Source organism: Siphateles boraxobius, unplaced genomic scaffold (genome assembly GCF_051911475.1).
Source record: "Siphateles boraxobius isolate OS27281-9 unplaced genomic scaffold, OSU_SipBor_1 18, whole genome shotgun sequence".
Taxonomy (NCBI): Eukaryota; Metazoa; Chordata; class Actinopteri; order Cypriniformes; family Leuciscidae; genus Siphateles; species Siphateles boraxobius.
Genome location: NW_027508788.1, coordinates 2,067,444 through 2,093,074, shown reverse-complemented (window position 1 = coordinate 2,093,074; position 25,631 = coordinate 2,067,444). Strand labels below are relative to the sequence as shown.

The 25,631-nt window shown below is 38.8% G+C and overlaps 1 protein-coding gene across 1 annotated transcript in view; it reads left to right on the top strand.

The window, feature by feature from the left end:
- Positions 1-2,356: 2,356 nt before the first annotated feature.
- The window catches only part of unc5da (unc-5 netrin receptor Da), a 258,001-nt gene continuing 234,726 nt past the window's right edge, over positions 2,357-25,631 (top strand). Inside the window, exon 1 of the mRNA XM_077232809.1 lies at positions 2,357-2,827. Within this exon, the coding sequence (XP_077088924.1) occupies positions 2,740-2,827 (88 nt within the window). The 5' untranslated portion in view covers positions 2,357-2,739. The remainder of the gene's footprint in view (positions 2,828-25,631) is intronic.

The following is a 25,631-nucleotide window of genomic DNA, read 5'->3' as shown; positions in this document are numbered from 1 at the left end:
TATTCACAGTAACATGATCAGTGCAATATAAAGTGACCTCAAACTCTAATAGCCTTTCAGTAATTAACGCATTACCAAGGCATGTATTATTTATTTATTTATTTATTGATTGTACATACAACTCAAATTTAGGAGCTTATGTTTCTCTTTCTCAAAGATCACTTGAAATTGGTTCCTCTCAGTATTGTGCGGGAAACGTAAAATGAAAAGCGTAAAACGAGTGCGTATGCATGGTCTATACCTGGGGTCACCAAACTCGGTCCTGCAGAGTTTCGATTTTTTTTAAGCTGTCTGAAAACTTTCACCAAAAGAGGAGCCCCTTAAATGTGCATTTTTAAAATCTTTAAGCCTTTATTTTGGGTTAGTATAACTACTTACTGCAAAATTAAGTGATTAATGTTTAACCTTTGCATATTTATAACCTGTGACATGGATGTGGGAAATAATTACAGATAGATCCAAAAGATAGTTTTAACAACATAATGCAGATGCTACAGAACATAGTTTAACGGGTGCACTACTAGGAAAATCACAGAGAGCTTCAGTGACTTCAACTAGAAAAAGTATAATTTTACAGATATTGTAGATAATAGTTGTTCATATTAAAATATTTATAAACGTAATACATGACCTAGATTATTTATTTAGATCTTAAATCTTCTCCTTTAAATTTCATGTAATATTTATTAATTAAAAATTGTTGCTGCTCCAATTAAGCTCAGTGTGTGCTCCCTTTAAGCTCATCCACATTGAACGTCTATGTAAATACCTCATAAACAGACTTTAAATAACTGATTGTTGTCACTTTAAGTTAATCTTTATAAGATAACTTATTTTTTTCACAGCCTTGAGATGACAAAATCTAGACAGAACTATAGTTTATTCTGAACTACCGACTTCAGAGCTCTTACACATACACACGGGAGCGTTTGAAAGCAGGTGTCTGTCAGCGGATCAGTTTATCAGTGGATATATTAGGGATCCTCTGATAGATGCCTACTTTCAAACACTGATAAGAAAAGTACTCGAAGACAACATGTTTTTGAAGCATTGATCATTGAGGCCAATCACAGACATAGCTATATTGAGCGTGTGAACGCATTGGCCAATCAGAGGTGTTTAAAGGAGTAGTTCACTTTAAAATGAAGATTACCCCATGATTTACTCACCCTCAAGCCATAGGTGTATATGACTTTCTTCTTTCAGATGAATACAATCGGAGTTATATTAATAAACACCCTGACACTTCCAAGCTTTATAATGGCAGTGAATTGCAACCATCAGTTTGAAGCTCAAAAAAGTGCATCTATCGTAAAAGTGCATCTATCATGATAAAAGTGCATTCATCCATCATAAAAGTGCTTCTATCCATCATAAAAGTGCTCCACATTGCTCCGGGGGGTTAATAAAGGCCTTCTGAAGCAAAGCCATGAGTTTGTGTATGAAAAATATTCATATTTCAAACTTTATGAAGTAAAGTAACTAGCTTACGGCCAAACTAGCATTTGGAAAACTAGCCTTTAGAATCTGTGCTTAATTTTAGAGTTCTTTTTTTTGTGATTGACTCTGTACCTTCAAATAATTTTTTTTCAATTATTCTTTAAAAAGGTTGTTTACAATAATCACCATTTTTTTAATAAAACATGTTTTGAGCTTATTGGCAACACGGGTGTGCTTAAAGGGTACAAAATGTACCCAAGCACAGCCAGACTTTTTATATTTAATGATGTACATCTTAATTGAAATACTTTTATCATTTAAAATTAAATTAAATATTATAGTGTGATAGATTAATAATTTATTTTAAAATAACTTCTTGTACTAAAACCAATATCTTGTGCACTAAAAATGCCTCAATGTAGATTTTGGTGATCTTAATAGGTACTTTACACTACATCTTGACATGGCTATATGGCTTACAAACTAAGCTATCTGTCAAGAGCAGAAAAAGAAAGAAAATGCAACAAGAATAAAGTAGGTATATATTTTTGTAACATTTTAAATTCCTATTTAGCCTTGACATACCAATACATTTATTTCGATGGGGACCCCTTCACAAAGTTTTGCTTAGGGCCCCCAGAAGTGTAGGACCGACACTGAGCCTATTTGAAACATTTTTCATTGTTGGAGACAAAATATAGAACTGGGTATTGTCTGAAATGTTAATAACTAGATATAAATTACATGTTTATAGACTTAAGTACGTCAACACTCTTGCTCTTGTGATATTGCTTAAGTAAACATCCCTTCTTCTTCTTCCACGCAGATTATGCACGAGAGACGTCACCGCCTCTGCTCCGGTGTGCAGCATTGCTCTCATCTTAGTGGCCCCCAGTAGCCCGACACGATCTGTGATGAAATCAGTGTAAGACAACCAGCTGTTCATATGTCATCTCGAATTTACCCGATATCTGACATGTATGCTCATGTATAATCTCTTACTCAGGCACATCTGGTCACTTCGCAGCACATTCGAGCAGCAGGGTGAAGGACAGCCGCTGCGCTCCCTCCGCCCTCAATCACCCTCCGCTATTGGCCAGCGCGCACCGGCTTCATTATTCCAGTCTCACGGATGCGCGAGACACTCACTCAGCGTGCGGATGAGAGAGATTCACTTTGGGTTTATCGCTACGGGAGGGACCTGTTACTGAAGCCACTGGAACGCACGGCACATGCATGAGAGCGGCACTTGTGAGCGGCTCCCCGGTTTAGTTGGGGACGCAGGAGAGAAGCGCAGTGATGATGGGACGCTTTGGGAAGAAGGGACGATACTCCTTTGGCTTCCTCGCGGTCCTGGTTCTCCTGCTGCCCTATGCGATGGCTAGAGGTAAGATAACTTAACTGTTTACGAAGCCTAACGATATACTTTTATAGCCCCACATTTAGCTGTCCTGGAGAGTTCCTGGACTCTAAAGCTTCATCGTATGAATATATCTCTGCAATGGGTGATGGTCTATAATGACTGTATATTATGTTTGTTTTTTTTCAAGCAAGGGCAAGGCACGTCTGTTCCTATTTCAATTGGGCTTTGGAATGGAGAATGTGTAGTAGATGCTAATTTACGTAAAACTCCCGCGGCACGCATGTAAGTAATGCTCTCAGTCTCATCACTGTGCCAAACGCTTGAATAGGTATAAGCGACTGTAAAATCGAGTGCCGATGCAAAGGAAAATTTGCGCGCAATGCATCTAGTAAATGTTAGTAAAGATTATGAAATATCAGCAGTCTGGAAACCTTCTCATCATTTCGGTTTGAATGAAGCTTGTTTATTGGAGTGAGCATACCAATAGTGCGTGCCACGAGATGCGCAGCGCAACAGGCATGAAAGTCGCGCTGGTTCTAGTGTTCTTGATTGAAAACCGCGTAACACTTTAAGGAACAGTTATTTGTGTTTTATATATTATATTTATTTATTATTGCTTAAATTGCAAACAACTATACGTGAATTAAGTGCGTACTTACTGTAAGTACGCTGCTGCTTAAATAGTTTTACTGTAAAATATTATAGATTTGGAACTAAAAAGTCCCTGTCGGACGCTTTAAGTATTGTATTTTATTAAAATAGTTATTTATTCTTCTTATTTTTCATCGGTTATTTACATGAGGGTGTTTTGTAACGTTTTATGTTGTTTATGGTTATTTCATTATTGTAGTGTCATATAGTGTTACTTTGGTTTTTTATTAGACATGGCTCATGGAAAGTAGGCTATAATTGTACTCATGTAATAGTTTAGCTCTTTTATAATTATACTTACAAAAAAAAAAAAACAGTTTTAAGTTGGTATATATTAACTATTTTACAGTCCAGTAACGTTGTCACTGTATTTTTGTAATGGTGAGCTTCTGGCAACAGCTACCATTTTTTTTTTCTTTACCATTTAACAGTTTTTTAGTATTTCAGCATGCAAAGTTTAGTGGAATGTGTGACTGAAAATCATGTGTTGGTGTCCTATCTATAGATTTCCTACTGTTCGGTACTTTCATCAAGATTATTGTTGCATGTTATTTTAAACGAAAGCAGAAGCAAGGCAGCAATTATCTTATGTTAAGAGTCATTGATGCTTAGTGAAGAGGTGGACAGTGCACTCAGACACAGTACAATAACTATCATTAAGATGTTCAACCAAGATAGAATAATTGGATGTTTATAAACAAGTGTCCAATTAGTATTTCGTTAATTGCCCATGTGTTGTTTCCCTCCCTTCTGAATAAAGAGATCCTATGTGTGGCATCTGCAATTTGAAGTGATGCACTTAAAATAAATCTGATGATATGGATTGGACAATTTGAGGTTGATGGTCTTGTTATTAGTCAGGAGTGCTGTTATTACCTGAGGCACCCCTAAGGCCCACTTTTGAGATCCGTTTTGTGTATCCGTTCATATGCTTGCTATGAGGTTGTGTTTGCATTTTTCACTCTGGGTTTATTCATATGAAACTGTGATTCTGTAGTTCATACATCATCCATTTATATCCTGGTTTGTTTGATATGCGATAAGATGAGGTGCATTTAAAGTGTTAAATCTTAAAGATATATCTTTGAATCTGCATTCAATATCTCATTGTGTATCTTAAAGTCCTCTGATGTTTGCTGCCGAGAAGCATCTGACCTCCTGATTTTATCGTCCCGTATGATAAACTATTTGAAAGTCTATTAGCAAATTAGCCCTCAGGATTTGAACCTCCTCCTTTCCTTAAACTATGGAAATCAGCTTGAACCGGCCTAACATTCATGATTAATGAGTTCTCCTCACCAGCATTAAGATGGTATTGCATAAGATATAACCGTTCCTCTCGGAGATACTGCTTTGTTGGTTCATTCAGAGAATTCATTAATATGCAAATGAAATCGTGTCATTAAAATATCCAATCATCTGTCATGTTCACTTACACCGCCTCAAGCGCTCACATCATCTATTGTTTCACATCCACACTCAGAAATGCTCCGTACCTGTCAGAAAGAAGCTGGTATTGAAAACCATAAACAAACCCAAACTATTACAGCGTTTTCCACATTGCCTGTGGTCAGGGCGTTAAATATCATTTTCCTTTAAAGTACTGTGTTTTTTTTATTGTTTTTTTTATAAAGTTGATGAGCGACACAGAACGGAAATGTTGCCCTGGGCAGCAGTAGATGGAGATGTAACTCTGCCCGATTCAATGATAGAGGCGCACATGGTAATGAGTTCGAGTAGCTTTTGAAGTCTCCAGACAGGTTCTCTGATGGCATGAGTTATGAATAAAGGCAGCGTGTTCCATCTGAACATAGGCAATGTTTAATTTACCAGTATCTTTAGACAGACTCTCACAGTATGCTTTTTGACATCTGTGCACATATGAAGTAGCCTGGTTCTACCAGACTCGCGTACATTTCATTTGTACAGAGAGTCTGGCACCGCTCCATTGACAAGCGTTAACTTCCTTGTAGGCGGGTATTCTATTGAAGTCTAAAACTATTGGATCTGCCCAGAGTCACTCTATCTGCCATAACCAATCGCTGACGTTTGGTCGTGACATATGTCTTTTCCCGAACCCCGTGGGAGGATGGCCATAAACACAAAACTAAGCAAAGATTGTTCTTGCTCCGGCTTTAACTTCTTGATATTCGGCAGCGTTGCCACAACGGACCGAATGGCATCGCTCGCATCTTTCTTATTTTGAACTACAACTCAAAATAACGCACGAGTCGACATCAACGTCATCGTTCTCAGCCACTCCCTCTGTTCGCTGATTGGCCCGGTAAAAAATTGATCGGAGAAAACCGAAGTCTACAGCGCAATCCCAGACGTAGTACTGAAGGAAAATGAAATTGAGCGGAAGTGCGTAGGAGGGCGGAGCCAGGCTACATATGAAGGAGAACCCTGATTCGAATCTGCAACGTAGGACATATTGTGGACGTTGTGTATCAGCTACATGACTGAGTATGAGCAATAGAACATTACTCAAGATATCTGTTAATGTTGATGCATTGCAGTGTCCACAAGTATCTCGTACTGTAAGGGCAAGGCATACATTTCCCAGAATGCATCATTGATGTCCCCCGTGAAATGTTCTGATAGCTTGTCGTGAACCTGGTTGTTGGAGAGTATTTATGAGAGCGAGCGAGTGGAAAGGGCCAGCCAGGTCTGCTCATCCTCAGGGACTGGGATTGGAGCTGGATGAGAAGATGCTTGTTAGGATGATGGAATCCTCTTGTCATTTGTTATAGGTGTAACATGGAATGCCAGCCCCTTTCCCTTTCCCTGGATTAGAAGCTTGTATATTACCACATCCATTTTAAACAACATGAGGGCAGCAGGGGTGGGTCCTGGGGGAGGCTGAGTTTGAGATTTTTGTGTTTGCTTGCATAATTTCCGTTTGAGAGCTTGGGGGTGGCATTAGATGTTTTATTTTTGTTAATGTTTATCCTACATTCTATACTGTCCTACAATCCAGGTTTATCTGAATTTGGGTACTTAAACAAATTGTTAGCACAATTGGAGTTTCGTCATTTTACTGGCAGGATCAAAAATAAACCCTCTATAAGTAAAGGTAAATATAACCGCAACGCAACTGGTAAAAATTGTAGTTTGGCCAGTGTTGATGTAATTGATATGAACAATTCACTTCGAACACATAGAAACTATATATAAAACATAATCAATTGCTGCATCTTGTGTCTTCTAACAGCTTTTACTTCAGCTGAACATTTTCCATCTGATGTTTATCTCAGATGCCTAAAGGTTTTTTTTTTTCAGGACTCCATGTGGTGACACATATGTGGAACATTCCTCACATTAAGCCACCAAAACGGAAATATGAGGAACAAAATAATGATGTACTGTATCTTCATGCTTTTAGGTCCATTGCAGTTTCACAGAGAAATAGACTGACTCATTTCGGGTGAAACAATGACTTGCTCTGCTTGTCACTAATATTGAAGGAAAAACAGCCAATTATCAACAAAAAAAAAAAAAAAAAAAAAAAAATTTGTTATGGCTAAATGGTCATTTTGGACCCTATATACTTAACAATAACACCATTTACCCTTTTGGGTTGTGGGAGGTTGATAGACCAAAGTAGCAAATGTCCTGTGAAAGCATAAAACGTGGCCATCTCAAAAACATTACCTAGCCTTGCTGTTTCATTTAGCCATATGGATATTTGTGTAGCTCTGAAAGTATCGCCACTCAGTTTTCCTGGCACCACAATTCCTTTTCCCGAGTGACCTTGTTTTCAGTTTCTCTATCTTAATTTGTGTCTCCTCGGAGTGCTTTTGAGAGAGTACTGAATGAAGAGACTTTGAGATTGCTGTCCTTCCTTCTTTGACCCTGGGATTCACCACAAAGACATAACTCACACCATTAACCGTGAACTCATGAGAATGAGTGCATTTCTTTCTCTTCTTCTGCCTTAACTATATTTATCTTTTCAGCATGCACACATACCTCTCCAGGTACTCTAAATGTTTTGGACTATTCTCCATATAATAATTTTCCAGGAAGGAAAATATTATAGATAAGTAAAGTATCAATATGCAGTAAGTTAGGCTGTACATGATGGTGCCAAAGGAATAAGAAGAGGAAGATGATTTAAGATATTATCTGGTAATTTAAAATATTTTTTTGGGTTCTGCTGCATTCTGACCCAATTCAAAATCTTGCTGATTTGTGTTTTTACAGTTGGCAATGCAATAATGACAAATTAACAGGCACTCACACAAACACACACGCACTGTAATGACTGTTTGATGGATAACATCAACCTCTATGCAGTAATCACACAAATGTAAACTAGTTTAATGTATTCTCCCCTCATTACCCCACCGTGACAGATGTCTGCTATTGGTCATTGTATTTGAAAAATGATCCGACAAGTCTCTTTGATGTAAATCGATACTGCTCCCAAATATGAATATTTCATGTTTTAATAATCAATTGCAACATTGACAGAGATGTAAGAGCTTGTCTGTAATAAAATATAATACAATTTAATCTCTGAGGTTGTGTTGGCTGCGCTGTCATTGAGCAGTGTTCTGATTGGCCCGTGGGCAGTATTGACCATTGTGAGACAGGCAAAATAAGCAAGCAAATCTAGTTCAATGAGCTTGTCCCTTTATTTCATTTGTGCAAGAATCATATGTATTGTCTTTGGTTGTGATACTGTATATAAAAATATAATTTTTAAAACGTAAAGAATATATCAGTGGCAATTTTACAATAGTTGTTGGTACTGAATCTTGCATTGGGTGAACATAGGGTATATCCATTACTTTAATGCTTTAGGTTTATGCTGGTAAGGTGCAGGTTAAGTGTTGGTTTATTTTGGTTAGATGTTGGTTTATCTGAGTGACCTTAGCAGTCAGAAGCACCGTTAAGAATATTTCCTTCAAACATTTCACACTTTCATATATGAAAGCTTTTGTCCATCACAAAATAAAACAATTTAAAAGATAATTGTGACTTTTTATCTCACAAACTTATTTTCTCACAATTGTGAGATGTAAACTCACTCGAGTTATAAAGTCCAATTTTGAGAAAAAAAGTCAGAATTGTCGCAATTACCTTTATTTTTTTGTGGCGGAAATAAGTTTCCATATATCAAACATTAATACACTTATAAAATATACAGTTCTGCTCACATGTCATAAGTCTACAAGATGTTTTTCGTATTTGTACAAAAATTGCTTTTTTGTGGTTCTTGTGCATAACGCCCCGATATGCAGTCTGCAGTGAATCTGCCCACTGTTCTTGACAGAAAGCCTCCAGGTACTGCAAGTTCTTTGGTTTTCCCAGTGTGCTCTGCATATTTGAGCTCTCATCAGTAGCTTGGTGATATTGAAGTCCAGTACTTCACATCACAAAAAGAGTCAACAAATTCTGCCCGTTAAATTTTAAACAGGATAATTGACCCTTCGCAAAGACCCGCCCCCTTAGTTACTGTCGCTATGTCCGACAAGCTACGCCACTCACACGCACACACCATGTTCTCACGCAGTGAAAAATACATTGCGGATCAGAGAGGAGACTGATAATACGCTGACAGACAGGACAGACCAGGTTACTTTTCGGTTACTTTTGATATGAAACATATTAAACAAACTTTCACCTTTCAAATTTGGTCATTTTTAAAAAGAAATTTAAACAATAAATACCGTTTTGTGGCTCTTTAATGTGTCGTGACAGATCGCTGTAGAGCCTCAGTTAAAGCTGCTCGTGAACCGATCATCTCTTCCTTCTAGTTCATTTATAGCATCAAATAAACACGAATGAACATAAGAAGGAATGTTGTTTTAACCGTGGAAAGGCGTCAGTATATTCAGTTTTTCAAGTTCAAATCCTCCCATGTTAATCTTCTAACTCTCCTGACTGCTTTGTCGGACAAAATGGCGGATGGCGAAGTATGATTGGTCAGATCACCTGTCAATCAAGCTCCCTGCGAAGGGTCAATTGTTCTATCGGCTTGTTGAATGTACTTAAATATCAGTTATCTAGATTATTCAGCACAGTGCAAAATAAAAATAAAAAAGTTAAATAATACAAAATATTTAGCAGATTTTGCCAGTAAGATGTTAACTTATGAGCACAGCTGTACCATCACGATCTAATATTCACTCATACCCTTGAATTTCATTAAAACTATAGCCTTTTTTTAAATAATGATTGTGTCAGTATATAATATGATTCGATCTTCTTTCTCATTTCATACACATGTTCTTGAGGCCACTCATAGGATGTGCTCTGTGTACCGTGACCAACGGAGGAGAGCGCCACGTTCTTATGTGCATGCATTTTTCATTCTCTCTCTCTCTCTCTCTCTCTCACACACACACACACACACACACACACACACACACACACACACACACACACACACACACACACGCACACGCGCACACAGGCCGTGGACAGAGTGAAGGGGCTCGCTTCGTCTAAAAATCTGCTGGTGCTTCACGCCTCTGTGACTCACTGCTTGTAAAAGAGCCGGAGAGCTGCACAAACCAGGTGTTTTGTGAAAAACACTCACACTGACAGCACAGAGCCATCTAGAAACAGACACTTTTTTTCCTCACACACTGTTTTTCCTCTCAATGAAAAGTAGTTAATTTTCTTTACAGCCCTTTTAACTTCAGTGTGGGTTTAAAATATTGTCCTCATTAGATTTCGGTTGCCTCCCACTGTGGAATTGCAAATGTTCCTCGGAAGTACATTGTCTTCTCAAACTCGTTTGAGAATAGTAGAGAATAATGCTTTTTGCGCACTGCATTTTTTCTCCTTTAGGAATTTGGTTGGACTTCAACTTTTCGGGTGCACATTAAGAAATATCCTCTTGTGTTATACTTTTTATTATGATTGAATGAGCTCTTTGCTGGACAGGACACAGCTGGGAAGTGTGATATATTGGTACCATATCAGTTGTTTTAATTAATTTATTTAATTGTTAATTTATCAGATGATATACTGACTAACATTGGTCACTATTGGATAATTAATTCTGCATTCTCATTTCCCCTATTTTTAGATAGGGGAGTACCTTTGCCATCATCTAATGCTCAAAAAATTAATAAGTATTAATAACATTGTTAAATGTAATCTTTTGTAAATCTCAAAATAAATGTTTTCATACTGTACATTATAATGTTGTGAACTTGTGATGTTATGAATGATTTAAATTTTTAGTGTTTTATTTAATTGTAGACAAATTAGTGTACAATGTATAAATCGACCATTTATTTAAATTGAAATTTAAAAAAAATAAATAATGCTTGACTTTTAAATTTAATAAAGAAATAAATGTATTGATTTGTAAAAACTAAATTAGTAAATATACATGACTTTTGTATGTAGATATATATTTTACTAAACTAATTTCTTACTACCATTTCACTGACTGCTCGCATTATATTTTAGCTTTTGTGCCTAAATAATCACCATAGTTGTTGTCTTTTTCTGTCAAGTTAAGGTGTTTCTGTGCTACATCCAAATTCTGTGTGGTAATCCAATGCTTTGTTTTCTGTCGGTTTTGATTTCTGTGCCACTTTTTTCATCAAACACACCATTATAGATGTATAGTATATGTTGTTGTGCTCCCTCAAACACAATAGTGAAACTGTCAATGAGCCTGAGCTTTAGCACCTTTAGCAGTTAGCGGTTAGCGGTTAGCACAGCTTGCTACAGCGCAGAGAGTTCCCTGAATGCTGCACGCCTAGTGTGTGATTCAACAGGGCTAAGTGGTTGACATCACATATATTTGCTCCTGCACCTTACTATCCCTCTATTCCCCTGATAACTATATGTACACACACACACACACACACACACACACACACACACACACACACACACACACACACACACACACACACACACACACACACACACACACACACACACACACACACACACACACACACACTCTACTCTCTCTCTCTCTCACTCACTCTCTGTCCTCCCATCCATCACTTCACCCACATATTATACTTTAATATTCCGCTTTCTAAAAAATTCTGTTCTGTCTTCACGTTTCCCCTCTGTCCTGCCCTTTCTTCACAAATCTCGGCTCTTTCACACACACTTATGACCTGTAGGAGAGAAAACGCAGGCGAATAAAAAAAGAAATACTTCATGGTCACACATCGGGACACCGGATGGCTGCAGTATGATAATCTGGCATTAACAAATGAAAATGATGACCCTGAGACTGTGTGGCTCACTGTGGCCGATACACCTGAGGTCAGTGCAGTCTTTTATTTTGCCAATTAGTGAAAGAGAGGTTAGACGAAGCCTGCCAGGGTCTCTCTCGTCAAGAAAATGTGCGGTCTCCCGCTTTAGCTGTTCCTTACGCTCCCTCATACAATTCCATTCCGTTCTGCGATTTACATGCAAATGAGAGCAAATGATTATTCATTCAGAAGTGAAATTGGGAATGTGCATGCTAATGCTAAGAGACCACCATCATAATCTTTGTTCCCCATGTTACCTGACGCATCAACAGGATGTGAGTATTTTCCTCCAATGTGAAGAATTTTTTAAATGCCACTTTAACTTTAAAAGCACAATAACAAACAATGACAGAAATCATAGGTACAGGATGACATTGGAAGGAAAAGATCTACCACTCCACTGATCATTACCCACAACTCCTCATCTCTCTCTCTCTCTCTCTCTCTCTCTCTCTCTCTCTCTCTCTCTCTCTCTCTCTCTCTCTCTCTCTCTCTCTCCCCTTCTGCAACACATTCAGCAATTCAGCTTGAGAATGACACAAGTGATTGCAATCTCACCATCCATGAAACAACATGGAAACAACTGCTGCCTAATCATATTTCATATGTATAGTAAGTGTGTTTATGTGTGTGCTTCAGATTTATTTGACCTATACATATAGGTGCTCTATTGAATTTGGCAATGATCCTTGTGTTGAGTGTATTTCTATATCATCGTTTGAACAGTGCAGGTCAAAGGTCATGCCACATAAAGCAATGTCTATTCACTAAGCTTTATAGCCTCGCTGTGAGTCTATGTTTTGGATGTATATTATTAAGGCAGGAAAAAGAAGAAAAAACGCAACGAAGCACGATAAATGCTGTCATTTTCATTTCTTGTTTAAAATTGGATACCTGCTTTTTAGGAATGCAATTGTGTGAAACAATTCTGGGAGGTAACCATACCCACCCTACTATTTTGATGACAGGCTCAGGCATTTCAGAATGACCAAACCAACATTTGAGATGCTGTGCAAAAATTGGTCAGCTGGTTAGTCCAGGTAACCTATAACATCCTCTTAGGGTGACCAGAGGTCCCAAAAAATTCGGGACAGTCCCGAAATGTAAGCTGTTGTCCCGAATCCCGAATCCGGCCCCGATTGTCCCAAAAATTATAAGAGTAGTTTCTGTTTGATAAAACATTTATAATTGTCCGTTGAGTTTGAGTCGTGAAGCGCAAGTTGCAGCGCAAGTTGCAGCAGCCGCAAGCTCAGTGAATGAATGCGCAGGCAGCCAGTCGTAAAGGAGTGATTGATTTGTCGCGGCACTGTGTACCAAAAAATACTTCGGCAATGAACAATGACTACATATAAGACTACACCCTACACCTCCCGCCACTTTTTACATTTTTTAATAAAATATATTTCATAGTATGAAATGTAAAAAATATGATTATTTTGCACTAATTCAATGGGCCCTATTTTAACGATCTACGCGCATGGTCTAAAGCGCACGATGCAAGTGCACTTAGGTCCCGTCAGAATCCACTTTTTCTAGTTTAACGACGGGAAAAATGGTCGGCCCATTCCCTTTAAAAGCCAGTTGCGTTCTCGCCATGGCGGATAGCTATTTACATGGCGGAATTTGCAAGCGGAATTTCCTCTAGCGGGGAAACGGGTCTGCTTGTGTGCAAGGTTAAAGCGCACAAGCAGACCATCTATGGGACAAAGTGTACACGCGTTGTGGACCCGCCTATAGGCACACATTACTAACGTGCCATACAAAAAAAATATTGACTTTAGACCAGGTTTCAATTGGTCAATGGCGCAGTCTATTTCAGTCGCCTCAAAATAGCAATGTGCCAACAATGCACCTGAACACACCTCGTTTTCAGACCAGTACGCCCATGGTTGCAAATGCATTTGCTATTTAAACAACGTGGCGCAGGATGTGAAAATGATAACTGCGTCAGGCTTAAACTAGCAAAAAACACTTGCGTTGCGCCTGGCACTGCATTGCGCTGGGTGTATGATAGGGCTCTTGTCACCAATTTAAAAAAAAAAGTTATTTTTTAGTTTATTTTTATGTATTTTTTTACCCTAAAAATATATAGTATAAAATCCCCATTCTCTATGCCAGCATTCTGCTCTTTGAGTGGTGTACCCAGGCTACCTGGCTGTATCACCGCAATGCTCAACATGCATATTTTATAAGAGTTTTTACAACTGAGTGATGAGGTTGCCTTCCATGTCAAATAGCCATCGGTAGTAGCTCACTCTGTTCTGTGCAGCTGTCAGAGTGGTAAGAGGTCCAAGTCAGTGTGAACGCAAGAGGGAGAGGGGGTTTCATCAGTAGCATGCTTCAAAGGAAGCTGAATGCAGGAATAGACCTTCGTATTTAGATTACTCTTTAAATTTCTAAACAGCACACCTGCATCACTTGAGGCCACAATGACCTTGGATGGTCTGTTCAAATTTGAAATGTGTTTGAAACCTGTCATGCTCACAATATCCAAAATTGCATTTGTTTTAACCTTTAATGATCACAGTTGCTTCCATGAATGTAACTTCAGTTTTATTTATTTAAATAGATTAATGATTCACAGAGTCGATTCTAGAGAAATATTCACAATTAAAAATAAAAAAAAGGTGCACTATTTTTTTGTATTTCATTGCTGCCATTTCATTTCATTCAATGCTTTTTTTGTATTCCAAGCAATATTCCACAGTGAGGCTCCAAAGCTCACTGCTGGCTAATTGATTTATGTGGCATGACCTTTGACCTGCATTGTGCTTATTACTCATAATGACATTGTAAATGTTTTGATAATCTCCACAAAACATGTAATTGAATCTGTAAGGTCTTGCAGTGCATTTGCGTTTCTCTGTGTCATCCCTTTGTCTCACGCTTCACTCTTTTTCTCTCTGACACTTCAACAAAAACAACCACACTGATTGTGATCTTTATAAAAGAAAAGCAAGAGACCTAAACATGAAGAGAAAGAGAAAAAGGGATGGAGCAAGTAAGAGTGAGTTGAAAGTAATAGACTGGAAGAATCGATTGTGGGGAGCTACAGCAAAAGACATTAGAGGAGAATCATGCTCACCAACACTCTTCCCCCTGGCTTATTTTTGTTATTTTCTTCTAGTTTGGATACCTCTCTCTTTTCTGTCTCCCTCTCTTTTCCCTTGTCTCTTTCACACATCCTTCCCTTTCTTCGTTGCCTAAAGTCGGTTTGCATCAGGGACCAATTAAATGCAGCTGTACGTCTCTCAGCTCTGAGCCTCTGCTGTACACTTCCTGTCCAAACTGAATCTATAATCGGGCTATAATTTGACTGTGTGGACTCAGTCTAATCTAGTCCCCCAATAAGCATCTTCACCAGCACCCATTAATTCAGAACAACCTAATGATGCTCCTCGCAGTCATACGATTTACTGAACACAATGAGCTCTTCTGATTGTTTATTCCACCAGCACACCATGTCTCCCCTCGTCATGACAAAGAGCAATCAATTGTGTCTATTATAAGGTTTATTTATAGAGATGTTTAGGGAGATGTTCCAAGGAATGTGTGAACAGGATGTGGGTAGAGATATGACTAGAGATGGAAAACATAGATGCTACATTAGCAACTGTTGCTAATCACCATGATATATCTGCCATATTGGAAAGATCAAAACCTGCTTCTAAACACATGCTAGAGAATTGAGAATTCACACACACACACACACACACACACACACACACACACACACACACACACACACACACACACACACACACACACACAAACACACACACACACACACACACACACACACACACACACACACACACACACACACACACACACACACACACACATTTATTTTAAATTTATTTAAAGGTACACTTTTTCTTAACCTTAATCACTACAGTACGCCTATGATAAATCTTTAGATTCTGACTATTTTAGACCTGGTGGGACGACAACCACTATGGAGTATATCCCAGTACCTGCGTGACTCGTCATATACATAAACGGAGAGAAGTAACAGATATTTCTCCTAAAATTCCTTAGGAGAAATACACAAGTGAGACATGAGAACGTTCTAAAAGAAAGGAGTCCAAAATGAGAATGGGCGGTGAGAAGCATGGGAGATCTCTTTATTGTCTTGCAGAGGTTGCTGTTTTTATTATTATTATAATTTTTTGTCATTGGGGTTTTCCACCTTTAATGGACAGGATATAGGAGGAAAGAAAGGAAACAAGGGGAGAGGCCAGATGGGAACAGGAGGAGGAAAGTACTTTTAGCTGGGGCTCGAACTCGTGCTGTCTGAGATGCAGTTGTGTCTCGATGTCAATGTGTTGTTCACAAGGCTATGGCTCTGAAAGAGGTTTCTTTAAGCTCGGGACACTAAATGGTAATTCTCATATATGTCTCATTTAGATATCAGCTTTGTCTTCAGATGTCTCATATCTTCCTCCTTACCTAGACACTGGAGCTCTCAAATTTGTCTCCTCCAAAACTCTCAACAACTTATCAAATCAAATGTCTCAGTATTAACTAAAACATTTCTACCATATAATATGTGCTAATAATAAAATTGGTCAAGGAATTAGTAAACCATTTAATGCCTTTCAGCAAAGAAAGCTCCAGGGTTACTGTTCCTGTAAGACCTCTGTAAGTTAGTTTTGATAAAGGCATCAGGTACATTACTATTTCCAAGAACAAATTATGTGCTCTATGCGCATAAACTTTACAGCTCTATTCTTTTATTGTGTCTCAGTAATTAAGAGTATAATGCACTTCACTCTTAATATAGGCTTAAATTTATGGATTGTTAATTTACTTTAGTGCCTTTCAAGTACTTGGTGTACAATTTGTAAAGTTGTTGAGGTCTGTAACAGAGATAAATTGAATGTTAAAAGAGATAAATGTGAGAGCTCCTCTAGCTGAGAAAAATCTGAGCCTGTGTGTGATGTTTTTGAGGTTTCTTCTGAAACTATAGACGAGACAAATGTGAGCGATCCAGTGTCCCTAGCTAAGGAGAAAAATATGAGCACAGAGTGTGATTTAAAACTTTAAAAGAGACCATTGTGAGACTGTTATCGTTTTTGTCTTAGGAGGCAAGTGTGAGAAGCAGGAGACTCAAGCAAAAGTCTCCATTTGATGTTAAAGTAACCTATTTTTTGTCTAGGGGAAACAGTTGATATGTTTGTATTCCTCTGGGGATACAAGACAAGTCCTACTGTGAAATGACTGTGGAAGTAATGACATTATTAACCTGGAATATAGTACTATAATTTCACATTCAAATTTTTAAGTGTGAATTTTGAAGCCTAAACAATCGCCAGAATTAGCTAAAGGTGGGCTATAAACAAACTACACCACAGTCCCACGACTTCAACGTCACCATCACTAAACTTCCGACAACTCTTTCAGTTTTTATCTAAAAAAGCATTTTCCCTGAAAGTTTGATTAAGAATAGTTTATAAGTGCACAACTATAAGCATAACGTGGCTGTAAAAGTGGACTGAACTTGTCTGTTCTGTGATGACATTAAATGTCTCTGACAGGCTCTGTAGTCCCATTTAGCCACTTGTTAGCAACCGCCTTTTTCAAGACATTGAAAAGCTTAAAATATGAGTGTGTTAATACTGATGCATTTTATGTCGTAGAATAAAACATGAAAGTGTCTTGATCTTGTGTTCACCACAGACCTTATTTCAGCCATTTAACCAGAAACCCATGCATAAAGCCCATTGACTTCAGGATAATGGAACTGGCAGAGCTAAAATTGTAACTATTTTAGACCGTGCGCGAAGTGGGAAAAAAAGTGCCGGTACACAAGTAAAGGTGAGGGTACACTACGGATTAAAATATAGAAGTTCCAGTACTGCATACCGGTGTGTACTGGCCTACTTTGAGCAATGATTATATATATACTAATACATAAATGTATAGAGTACTGCATTCTAACATTATTATACAAAATGTTATGGTTTGATCTCATGTAGCAGCAAGCCAAGAATTAAGCTGAAATGAGAGTTGAATTCCTTGGACCGTTGTGCTTTTCAACAAGGTCTTCAACCCTAGATTGCTCTAGTGGGATGTTCCTTGTAATTAGTGTACAGTAAGTCAGTTTAGATAAAGCGTGTTTGCTAAATGACAAGTACCTTTGTTGTGAATGAGTGTTCCTTATGTAACAGAGCCTCATATTTCGCTGCATATTCTGGAACACCCGTTGCAGGAGGTGTATGCTTTTGGTGAGTAATGTTTTGGAAATTGACTTGACATACATGATCCAAGTCTGCGTCAACGAGTTTTGACAACGCTGTAGCAGCCTGACTTTGAACCTTCCCATACAACTCATAACTTTACCTGTTTGTGCACCACTTTATCTATTTCCCAGGGGTTCTTCTGCATTTCACTCCATCACGTGGCATTTTCAAAGAGATGCGCTTGTAAGAGTGTCTGTGTGAAAACATTCACGCACACATATACACTTATATGAATACATAAATACACCCACATACGTGTTTTCTCCATCTCTCTCCTCATTTGATCGCTGCAGATTTTAAATTGGTGTCACTCTGCTCTCGCGCTCTCCGCTCCATTTGAGGAGAGAATGATGGGTATGCGAGTGTGTGTGTCTGTATGTGCGTGCCCTATCCGTCCTGCTCTTCTTCGCCTCTCTTTTAATTCCACATTACGTTAATGGCGTCTTTTTCTTGCTCGGTAGTGCAGGGCAATCCTGGAAAGAGAGGAGGCCAGCTAATGAAAAGGTAATGACATGCCGTCCACTGTCATAATGGCCAATTATCTCCCTCTCAGATTCCGGCAACACATAGAGTGCTGAGTTCCCACTGTCTGTCTCACCCTGTAGATACTTTAATGAGCACTTAACGTCCCTCTTTTTCTCATTTTGCTCATCATTCAAGTGTTTTCATCCAGTATTGTCATAGCTAGATCTTTCGAGCGGTGTGTGTACGAGTGTGCACTTACCTGTGTGCGTGTGTACCTGCTTTAGGATGAGTTACGAGGGGTGAATGAGGTACACAGATTGCACTGGAGGTAAAGTACCATGTACCAAGTACCAAGTACCAAATGTTTCATTTGAACATAAGATGGGTTTGAGCTCAGTCTGACATTATCATGTGTCGTCAATCAGCCAGTGACTTTTAATCAGGGAGATTTTAGAGGACATTAAAATTAGCTTATTACAAGAGTCTCTGAAATATTTTATTCTGATTGGTTAACCACAGCATTCAGCTGTCATTGTTACTTATATTCGGCATCACCCATGGTAACTTTGTACTGTATTTCAGACTGTTCGTTCCAGGTAACTGAAGCCTGCACCACTTTCACCTCCCTCATATGACACCATTGACTCACGCTCTCTTTTGTACAAATGCAACTGGCAACAGCTTGTGTCTCATTTATCATTCGTAGGGGAAATTTTAAATATTGTATACATTTTATTTTCATGTATTTACTTTAAATGTATTTAAAAAATATAGTTTAATTTAATAATGCATACATAAAATAATGTATTATTTTGGCAGTAGTCACACTTGTATATATTATATTATATTATATTATACGAATCATATTATATTGAAAAATACCTCAAATGACTTAAGTATAAGTAATAGGACTTAATTTATAAATGTACAGTACTTAAAAACAGTAACAGAGTTAAAAAAAAAACGTTGTTATTGTCTTTGTTATGGTCTTTGTTATTGTCTCTCCATTGTGAGCTACACAAACCCTAGTAATAGTTTATCCTGCAGATATACATACAAGTAAATATTAGCATTTTCCCAAACACACCACACTTACAACGCCTCCAGGTTTGTGCAGAGCTGCTCATAAATTTAGATTTGGAGAAGTGAAAAACAGAGAGCAGATAAAGATTGCTGCTCTCAATCACACTGCGTGTGTCTCTTTGAATGTGTGTATATATGTGTGTGTGAGTTAAGGAGAATGAATGGTTACACACGGCCCTGCTGGTAAACTGCTGTTTTTATGGCGTTTTGCTCTCGGTGCGGGCGCAGTCAAACCTAGCCCTCCGGCTGCTGCTCTGTTATTACACTGCGGCGGCTGCCCTCGCATCTTCATAGACCTCAGCGCACAGCCGAGAATTGAGCTTAACCACATCAGGCCATTAAAACACACCTATAACTGACTAATAGTGGCCATTACAAGTATCCTTTGGACGAGTAAAATAATAGCATCTATAAATCTGCACTTACTGTGACATTCCATGCCTGTGGCAGACATTCTGGGGAAAAAAGCCAAGAGAAAAGAAGAATAGGCTAATCACTGGCCTTTCTAAATATTAAGCACCATGTTTGATTACTTTACACAATGTAATGCCTCCTGGCATAATAATAATAATAAGGAATCAGGCTGATTACAGAGTGGCGACCGTAGTGTCTATGATCCTCTTGTGTGACGGGCACAGAACATATGAATCTATCCTGACCATGCGGTCTGTGAGATTTTAAATGAAGCTTCCTCAGCTGCAGAGAAGTCAATACTGCCCATAGCTCGTCTCATTCCGCATCACGCCGATGCAATTTACAGAGTCAATTTAAATGTCAGAGGCACACAGCATGGCCAAAACCGCTCTGGTAATGTCATTAGGATCGAGTGAGTTACCGCAGTGCATCTCTGTAGTATGGAAGGTGAGGGACGTGACCCCGCTCCAGGTGTCTGCTAAGACTGCACTGCATCGGTTCCTTTTTGGCCGGCTGGGTTTTTTTTTTTTTTAGCTTGGGAGGAGAAGTTTGGAAAGTTTTCCCAGGCACAAGTTAGATAGGGTTGGATGGCAATAGCATTAGAATTAAATTGGCCACAATTAGGGATGCTCATTTCGGTTAATTTTCCCGACCGACAACCGCCGATTGAGTATTAACCGTTAACTGATAAGATTATAATATTGAATTGGCATTACATAAAAATAAAATTGACGAGTGTCTGTGACCCGTTAAAAATACAAAAAAAAATTTCACGGGTTTATTTTAACGCGCAAACAGCAGCATACAGAATAGATAAACAACAGAAATGGAAGCTTTAGCGTTAAGTTCTGCCAGGAAGACTCAATTGCTGCGTCACTTATTACCTTCTCATATATCCAATCATGTCTAATACTTGCTTTCTGGTTTCTGACGCTTTCATTTACCTCCATCCTCCCCACCACCTCCAAGCTGGTTCCTTCCCCTCCATCCTCCCCACCACCACCAGGATGGTCCCTTCCCCTCCATCCTCCCCACCACCACCAGGGTGGTCCCTTCCTATACCTCCCAGGGGGTCGGCTGCGCCCCTTACTTGATCTTCAGGCAGGAAATGCAGAGTCCGGACCGTCGGATTGCGAGCTATGGACGGGGCCTACGCCAAAGAACTTTATTGCTTGCTGGGCTATCAATAAATGTATATATTGTTACAGTATTTATTCTTCCGAGTCTTTCTGGTAGAACCTGGATTCACATACAATTTTCACGCACCTGCACCACCTCTGACAGTGACAACAGAGAAAAACAAAATAAAATAATATAAATAAAAAACATAAAATAGGCCTACACTAGATTTTTTTTTACTTAAATTAACTAATTAAGATGACAAAAATAAAACACTAAATCCGTTCAAAAAGCTTTGAAAAACTGGCAATTTTTTTTCTGTCAGACTAAGTTTTTTCGTCAAATAAAAAATAGCAGACCTACCTCAATCCACACCTTGTCTAGTTTTAGTAACATGTGTACATGATGTGGGGCAGCCTGTTGACAGTTAGACCCACGGCAGAAATCACCCTCTCTGATGGCACAGATGTCCCGGGAATACAGAGATAATGCCTCGCTAGAGTGGCCAGCTTCGGGGAGCACCTTTCATTTGCTTACAGTCGTAAGGGCCACGAAATTTGTGTTTTTGAGTTGTAATTTAAGCGTTTTTTTCTCTCCTTAAAACTGGCTTCAATTCTACGGGTAATAGTACATCTTTAATGGGATTTCGTAATTGGGCTCAATATAGCCCAGTAGCTCTTGAAAACCTTCACCACAGTCGACACTGATGGGCAAAGTGTCTTTTACTACCAAAAAAAACAACAACAACTTTTAAACCGTGTAACTGATAGTATCAATCAGCCAAAATTTTTACTTTCAGTTAACGGTTAAATTATCAATATGAGCATCCCTAGCCACAATGCACAGGAAGTTGAAATATTATCTATCTGTCTGTTTATCTCTCTATCTGTCTATTATCCTGTCTGTTGTTCTATCTATCGTTCTGCAGTTCTCTGTCGTTCCTCTGTAGGTCTGTTTGGCATATACTGTAAGGTTTTTAAAAGTTTTTACACTTTAAACTTTGATTTTGTTACATGAATTTCTTTGAATTTGGATTCTAATTTAACCTAATTGTACATTCAAAATAAAGTAAAACTCTGAATCCTGTTTCAGGAATTTATTTGAATTTTAAAAGGCATTCTCAATTAAATTCTTAATGGCCTATTTTCATCCCAGCCCCCATGATTTTTTAGCAACGTCTCTCATTACTAGAACATGTGAGTATTGAATCTGATGTACTGTACATTGAAAGTGTACAGTAGGAGTTTTCTTGAAGAACTTTCGGAAGCATCTACAAACAAGCTTTGATGTGCCCTAACATACCTTGATTTACTCCACTACTTCTCACTCTCTCTTTTCATCTCTTCCCTCCAACAGTCTCTGTCTTTTTCCCTCCATGCTTACTCATCCTCTACCGGTAGCTCTGCATTAACCTCTCTATAGTGCTTCTGGAAAGAGGGTTGGGAACTGGGGAAGTGCCATAGCTCCCCAGGTTTCTGTGGTATTCTGCCCTGAATACTCAGCTCCTAAAACTTAGAGAGGAAGCCTTCATGTGTCGAAGAGACCTTTGATCTCCTGGGTTCTCTCCCCAGGTAGATTGCTTGCCATTTCAGACCTCTTGAAGTTTTGAGGGGGTTATTACGAAAAGAAAGTGAAATAGGAGATGGGACCAGAATGCTTTCCAGTTTCAGACTTTGCTCAAACGTGTTCAATCCCTGTTCTCTCACGGTTCCTCCTTACAAATTGGGCTACAGATCTATTGACTAACTAGGGTGCTGTGGCAAGATTTGAAGAGATCAATTCCTCTTCCTGTCATTAAAATTCAAATTCAATTTCTGGTGTGACCAAATCATTTCAAATTATACACTTTTGAATAGAAAGTGAGCCTCTTGCCTTCAGAATGACATTGAGCAATAACAAACTCTGATGCCATGTGACTACTCCTCTCCCCCTGTAGATCATCCATTACTTAGTGTTCGCTATCCCCTTGACTTCATTCATAATGAACTTCTTTTGTTCTGCAAAGGGTTTTAGGACAGTTTGTTCAGCCCTAAAATTGTTTGGATTTTTATTACCCAAAGCAGACCTCTTTAAATGTAATGGAGAAAGAGGCTGTTATCTGTTCCTCACGTTATACACTGACGAAACAGTAATTAGTTAGGGTCTGATTAAAGCCTGATTAGTGCTGAAGGGGTGGTGAGCAGCTCTTGTGTTGAGGGCTTTAAGTTCTTTGGGTGAGGCCTTTGGTAATTGATGCTGTCTTTGTAGTGTAATACTTTAATCTGTGTCAGCTTGTTTCTCGCTCTCATCAGGGTGTTTTAGCCTGTTAGAGCTCACAGATCTCAAAGGCCACCAACTCTGCCGCTAAATGGATCTCACAAGCTGTGCATCATTCATATTTCTTACATGTCAGAGTGGTTATATCCACAGCCCCTGGGTGAGGAACATGCCACAGCGACAGGACCATTAGGTTATTGGTTTGAAGCCTTTAGCTTGCTGGCTTTGGGTTATAAATATTTAAAGAGAAAACGTAGCAGGGAATGAAATTAATGCAGTGTCAGAAATGTAGATACAGGTAGATGTTTCAAATCCCATTTGACTTTTTGGTCCTTAGGCTATCCTTAACAGAGCCAAGAAGGTACATGGCACTGACTTGCTTGAAAATTGACTTTGTTGACTTTGACTATGTTCACCTTTGATAAACCTGGACAAGACACATGAGATTTGTTTCTACATTGTATTTTTTAAGACCTTTATCCAAAGGTTAGTTTAACACCATGTTGCACCGCAGGCAGTAGTTCTCAAAAGCTTGCCTCAAGCATCTAGGGGAGACGTGAAGTTCTTAACAGGATTTTAGCTCTTTTAGATCTGGATAAGGTCTATTTAGAACTTTTTCCATCTCCAAATGCATCTAATTTATTATTGATTGGGATAACCTTCTCTGGGGTGATGCAGTGTTTTTGTGGAGAGTTTACTAGTATGTCCATTTTATACAATTCAGCTTCTGTTGAAATATGCTTGTAAGCTCAAGATAAACGTCAGATAGATGTGAACCATACAATAACATTAGGGGAATGTCCTGTGTGTGTATGCAGCAGCATGTCTATACTAGCATGTGTGATAACCTTGCACCACAACTCCAACATTCAGGTTAGCTTGGTTGATTATGATGTCTGACTGCTCTTCCTCTAAACCAATCTCAAATTTTCTTTCCCTGGTCCCATGTAGAGTCTTTATTTACGTCAGTTCTCTTTGCTCACAGTTTGGTTTTAGGGAAGAAAGTGACGAACATGCTGTTTGACGGCTCAGTTTTGTAACCTTTAAGAACGGTCTAAGAATAAATGTCCTGATAAACACTTTGTGATGGCTCACTGCTTGTTTTACCTTGAAATCCAGACAACATTGCAGCAAAGAAAGGTCAGGATCCTTCCATGTGGCGTTAATTACCCAGCTCATTGGCAGACAGGGGTCTCTGTCTCTCTGAACTCTTCAAGACCAGGAGATCTGACTGTGACGCTATGTGTTAAGTCTACCATGTTGTCTTTGTTCTTAGATTATTTGAACATACTGTAGCAAGTGAATGTGCACTAATAGGTAAAGGCTATATCCAATTATTATCAATTTTCACTAACTTCTGCCAGGATTGCACTGCTCCCTGTCTACACAATTCCGCCCTCCAAAGACTTGTCAGCAATTCCAAATTCATTTTCGGGTGAACTATCCCTTGAATCAAATTATATTTAAAGCCATTCCCAGACCTGAAAGTGTGTGTGTTTCACTGCTAATGAATTATCATATGTGCTGCATCACTATTTCTCCATCGAACACACTCTGTCGTTCTTGTGGTCAATCCCTAAACCACCATATTGATTTTCATCAGCTGTTTGGCCCTCCAATGTCAGGTACAGAGCTGAGATGTTGTTATTTTTATGTGGAGATCGATGGTCTCTCATCATACACAAGCTTCTATTTATTTTGCTACTCTAATCTGTCTATTTGGCCTCAAGCAGACACGGTCCTGACTACAGAATTTGGAATGGATTGTGTTTTTTGTTTTATTTTTTTTCCTTGTATTCCTTTCTCGGCTCCCCCTCATTACAGGTCCACTCGGTCACCGTGATTTTGCCAAGTAAGACATGTTCCTGGATCAACATATTTTGTTGATCCTGGAACAACATCCCTGTCCCAAAATTTTGTCCTTACCCCATCCCTACCCCTAAAACTAACCCTACCCATAACTTTTCCCTAAAATCAGAGGGAAATGATGGGTGAATAACACTGATGTTGAAGCACCTTACCCTGGTTCTAAGCCTAAACTTGACATAAACTGTTAACTTGTCCCTCAAATCTGATTGGTTGATCTGAAAGTTGTTCCAGGATCAACAAAGATGTTGATCCAGGAACATGTGGTACTTGGTGAAATCACGTTCACCAGGTCCACTCGTATGTGCCAAGATTGGCATGGATTGTAATGAATCTGGCCTGATGTTTCACTGCCCATTAGTCCAGACATCGGAGACAGGTTATCTTACTGTCCTCTGGTTTGAGGAGACTTTTACTTGTAATTTCTTAATGCATGTTCTTGGTCTTATGATTAGAGCAATCTTTCAGTTTTACATTTATATT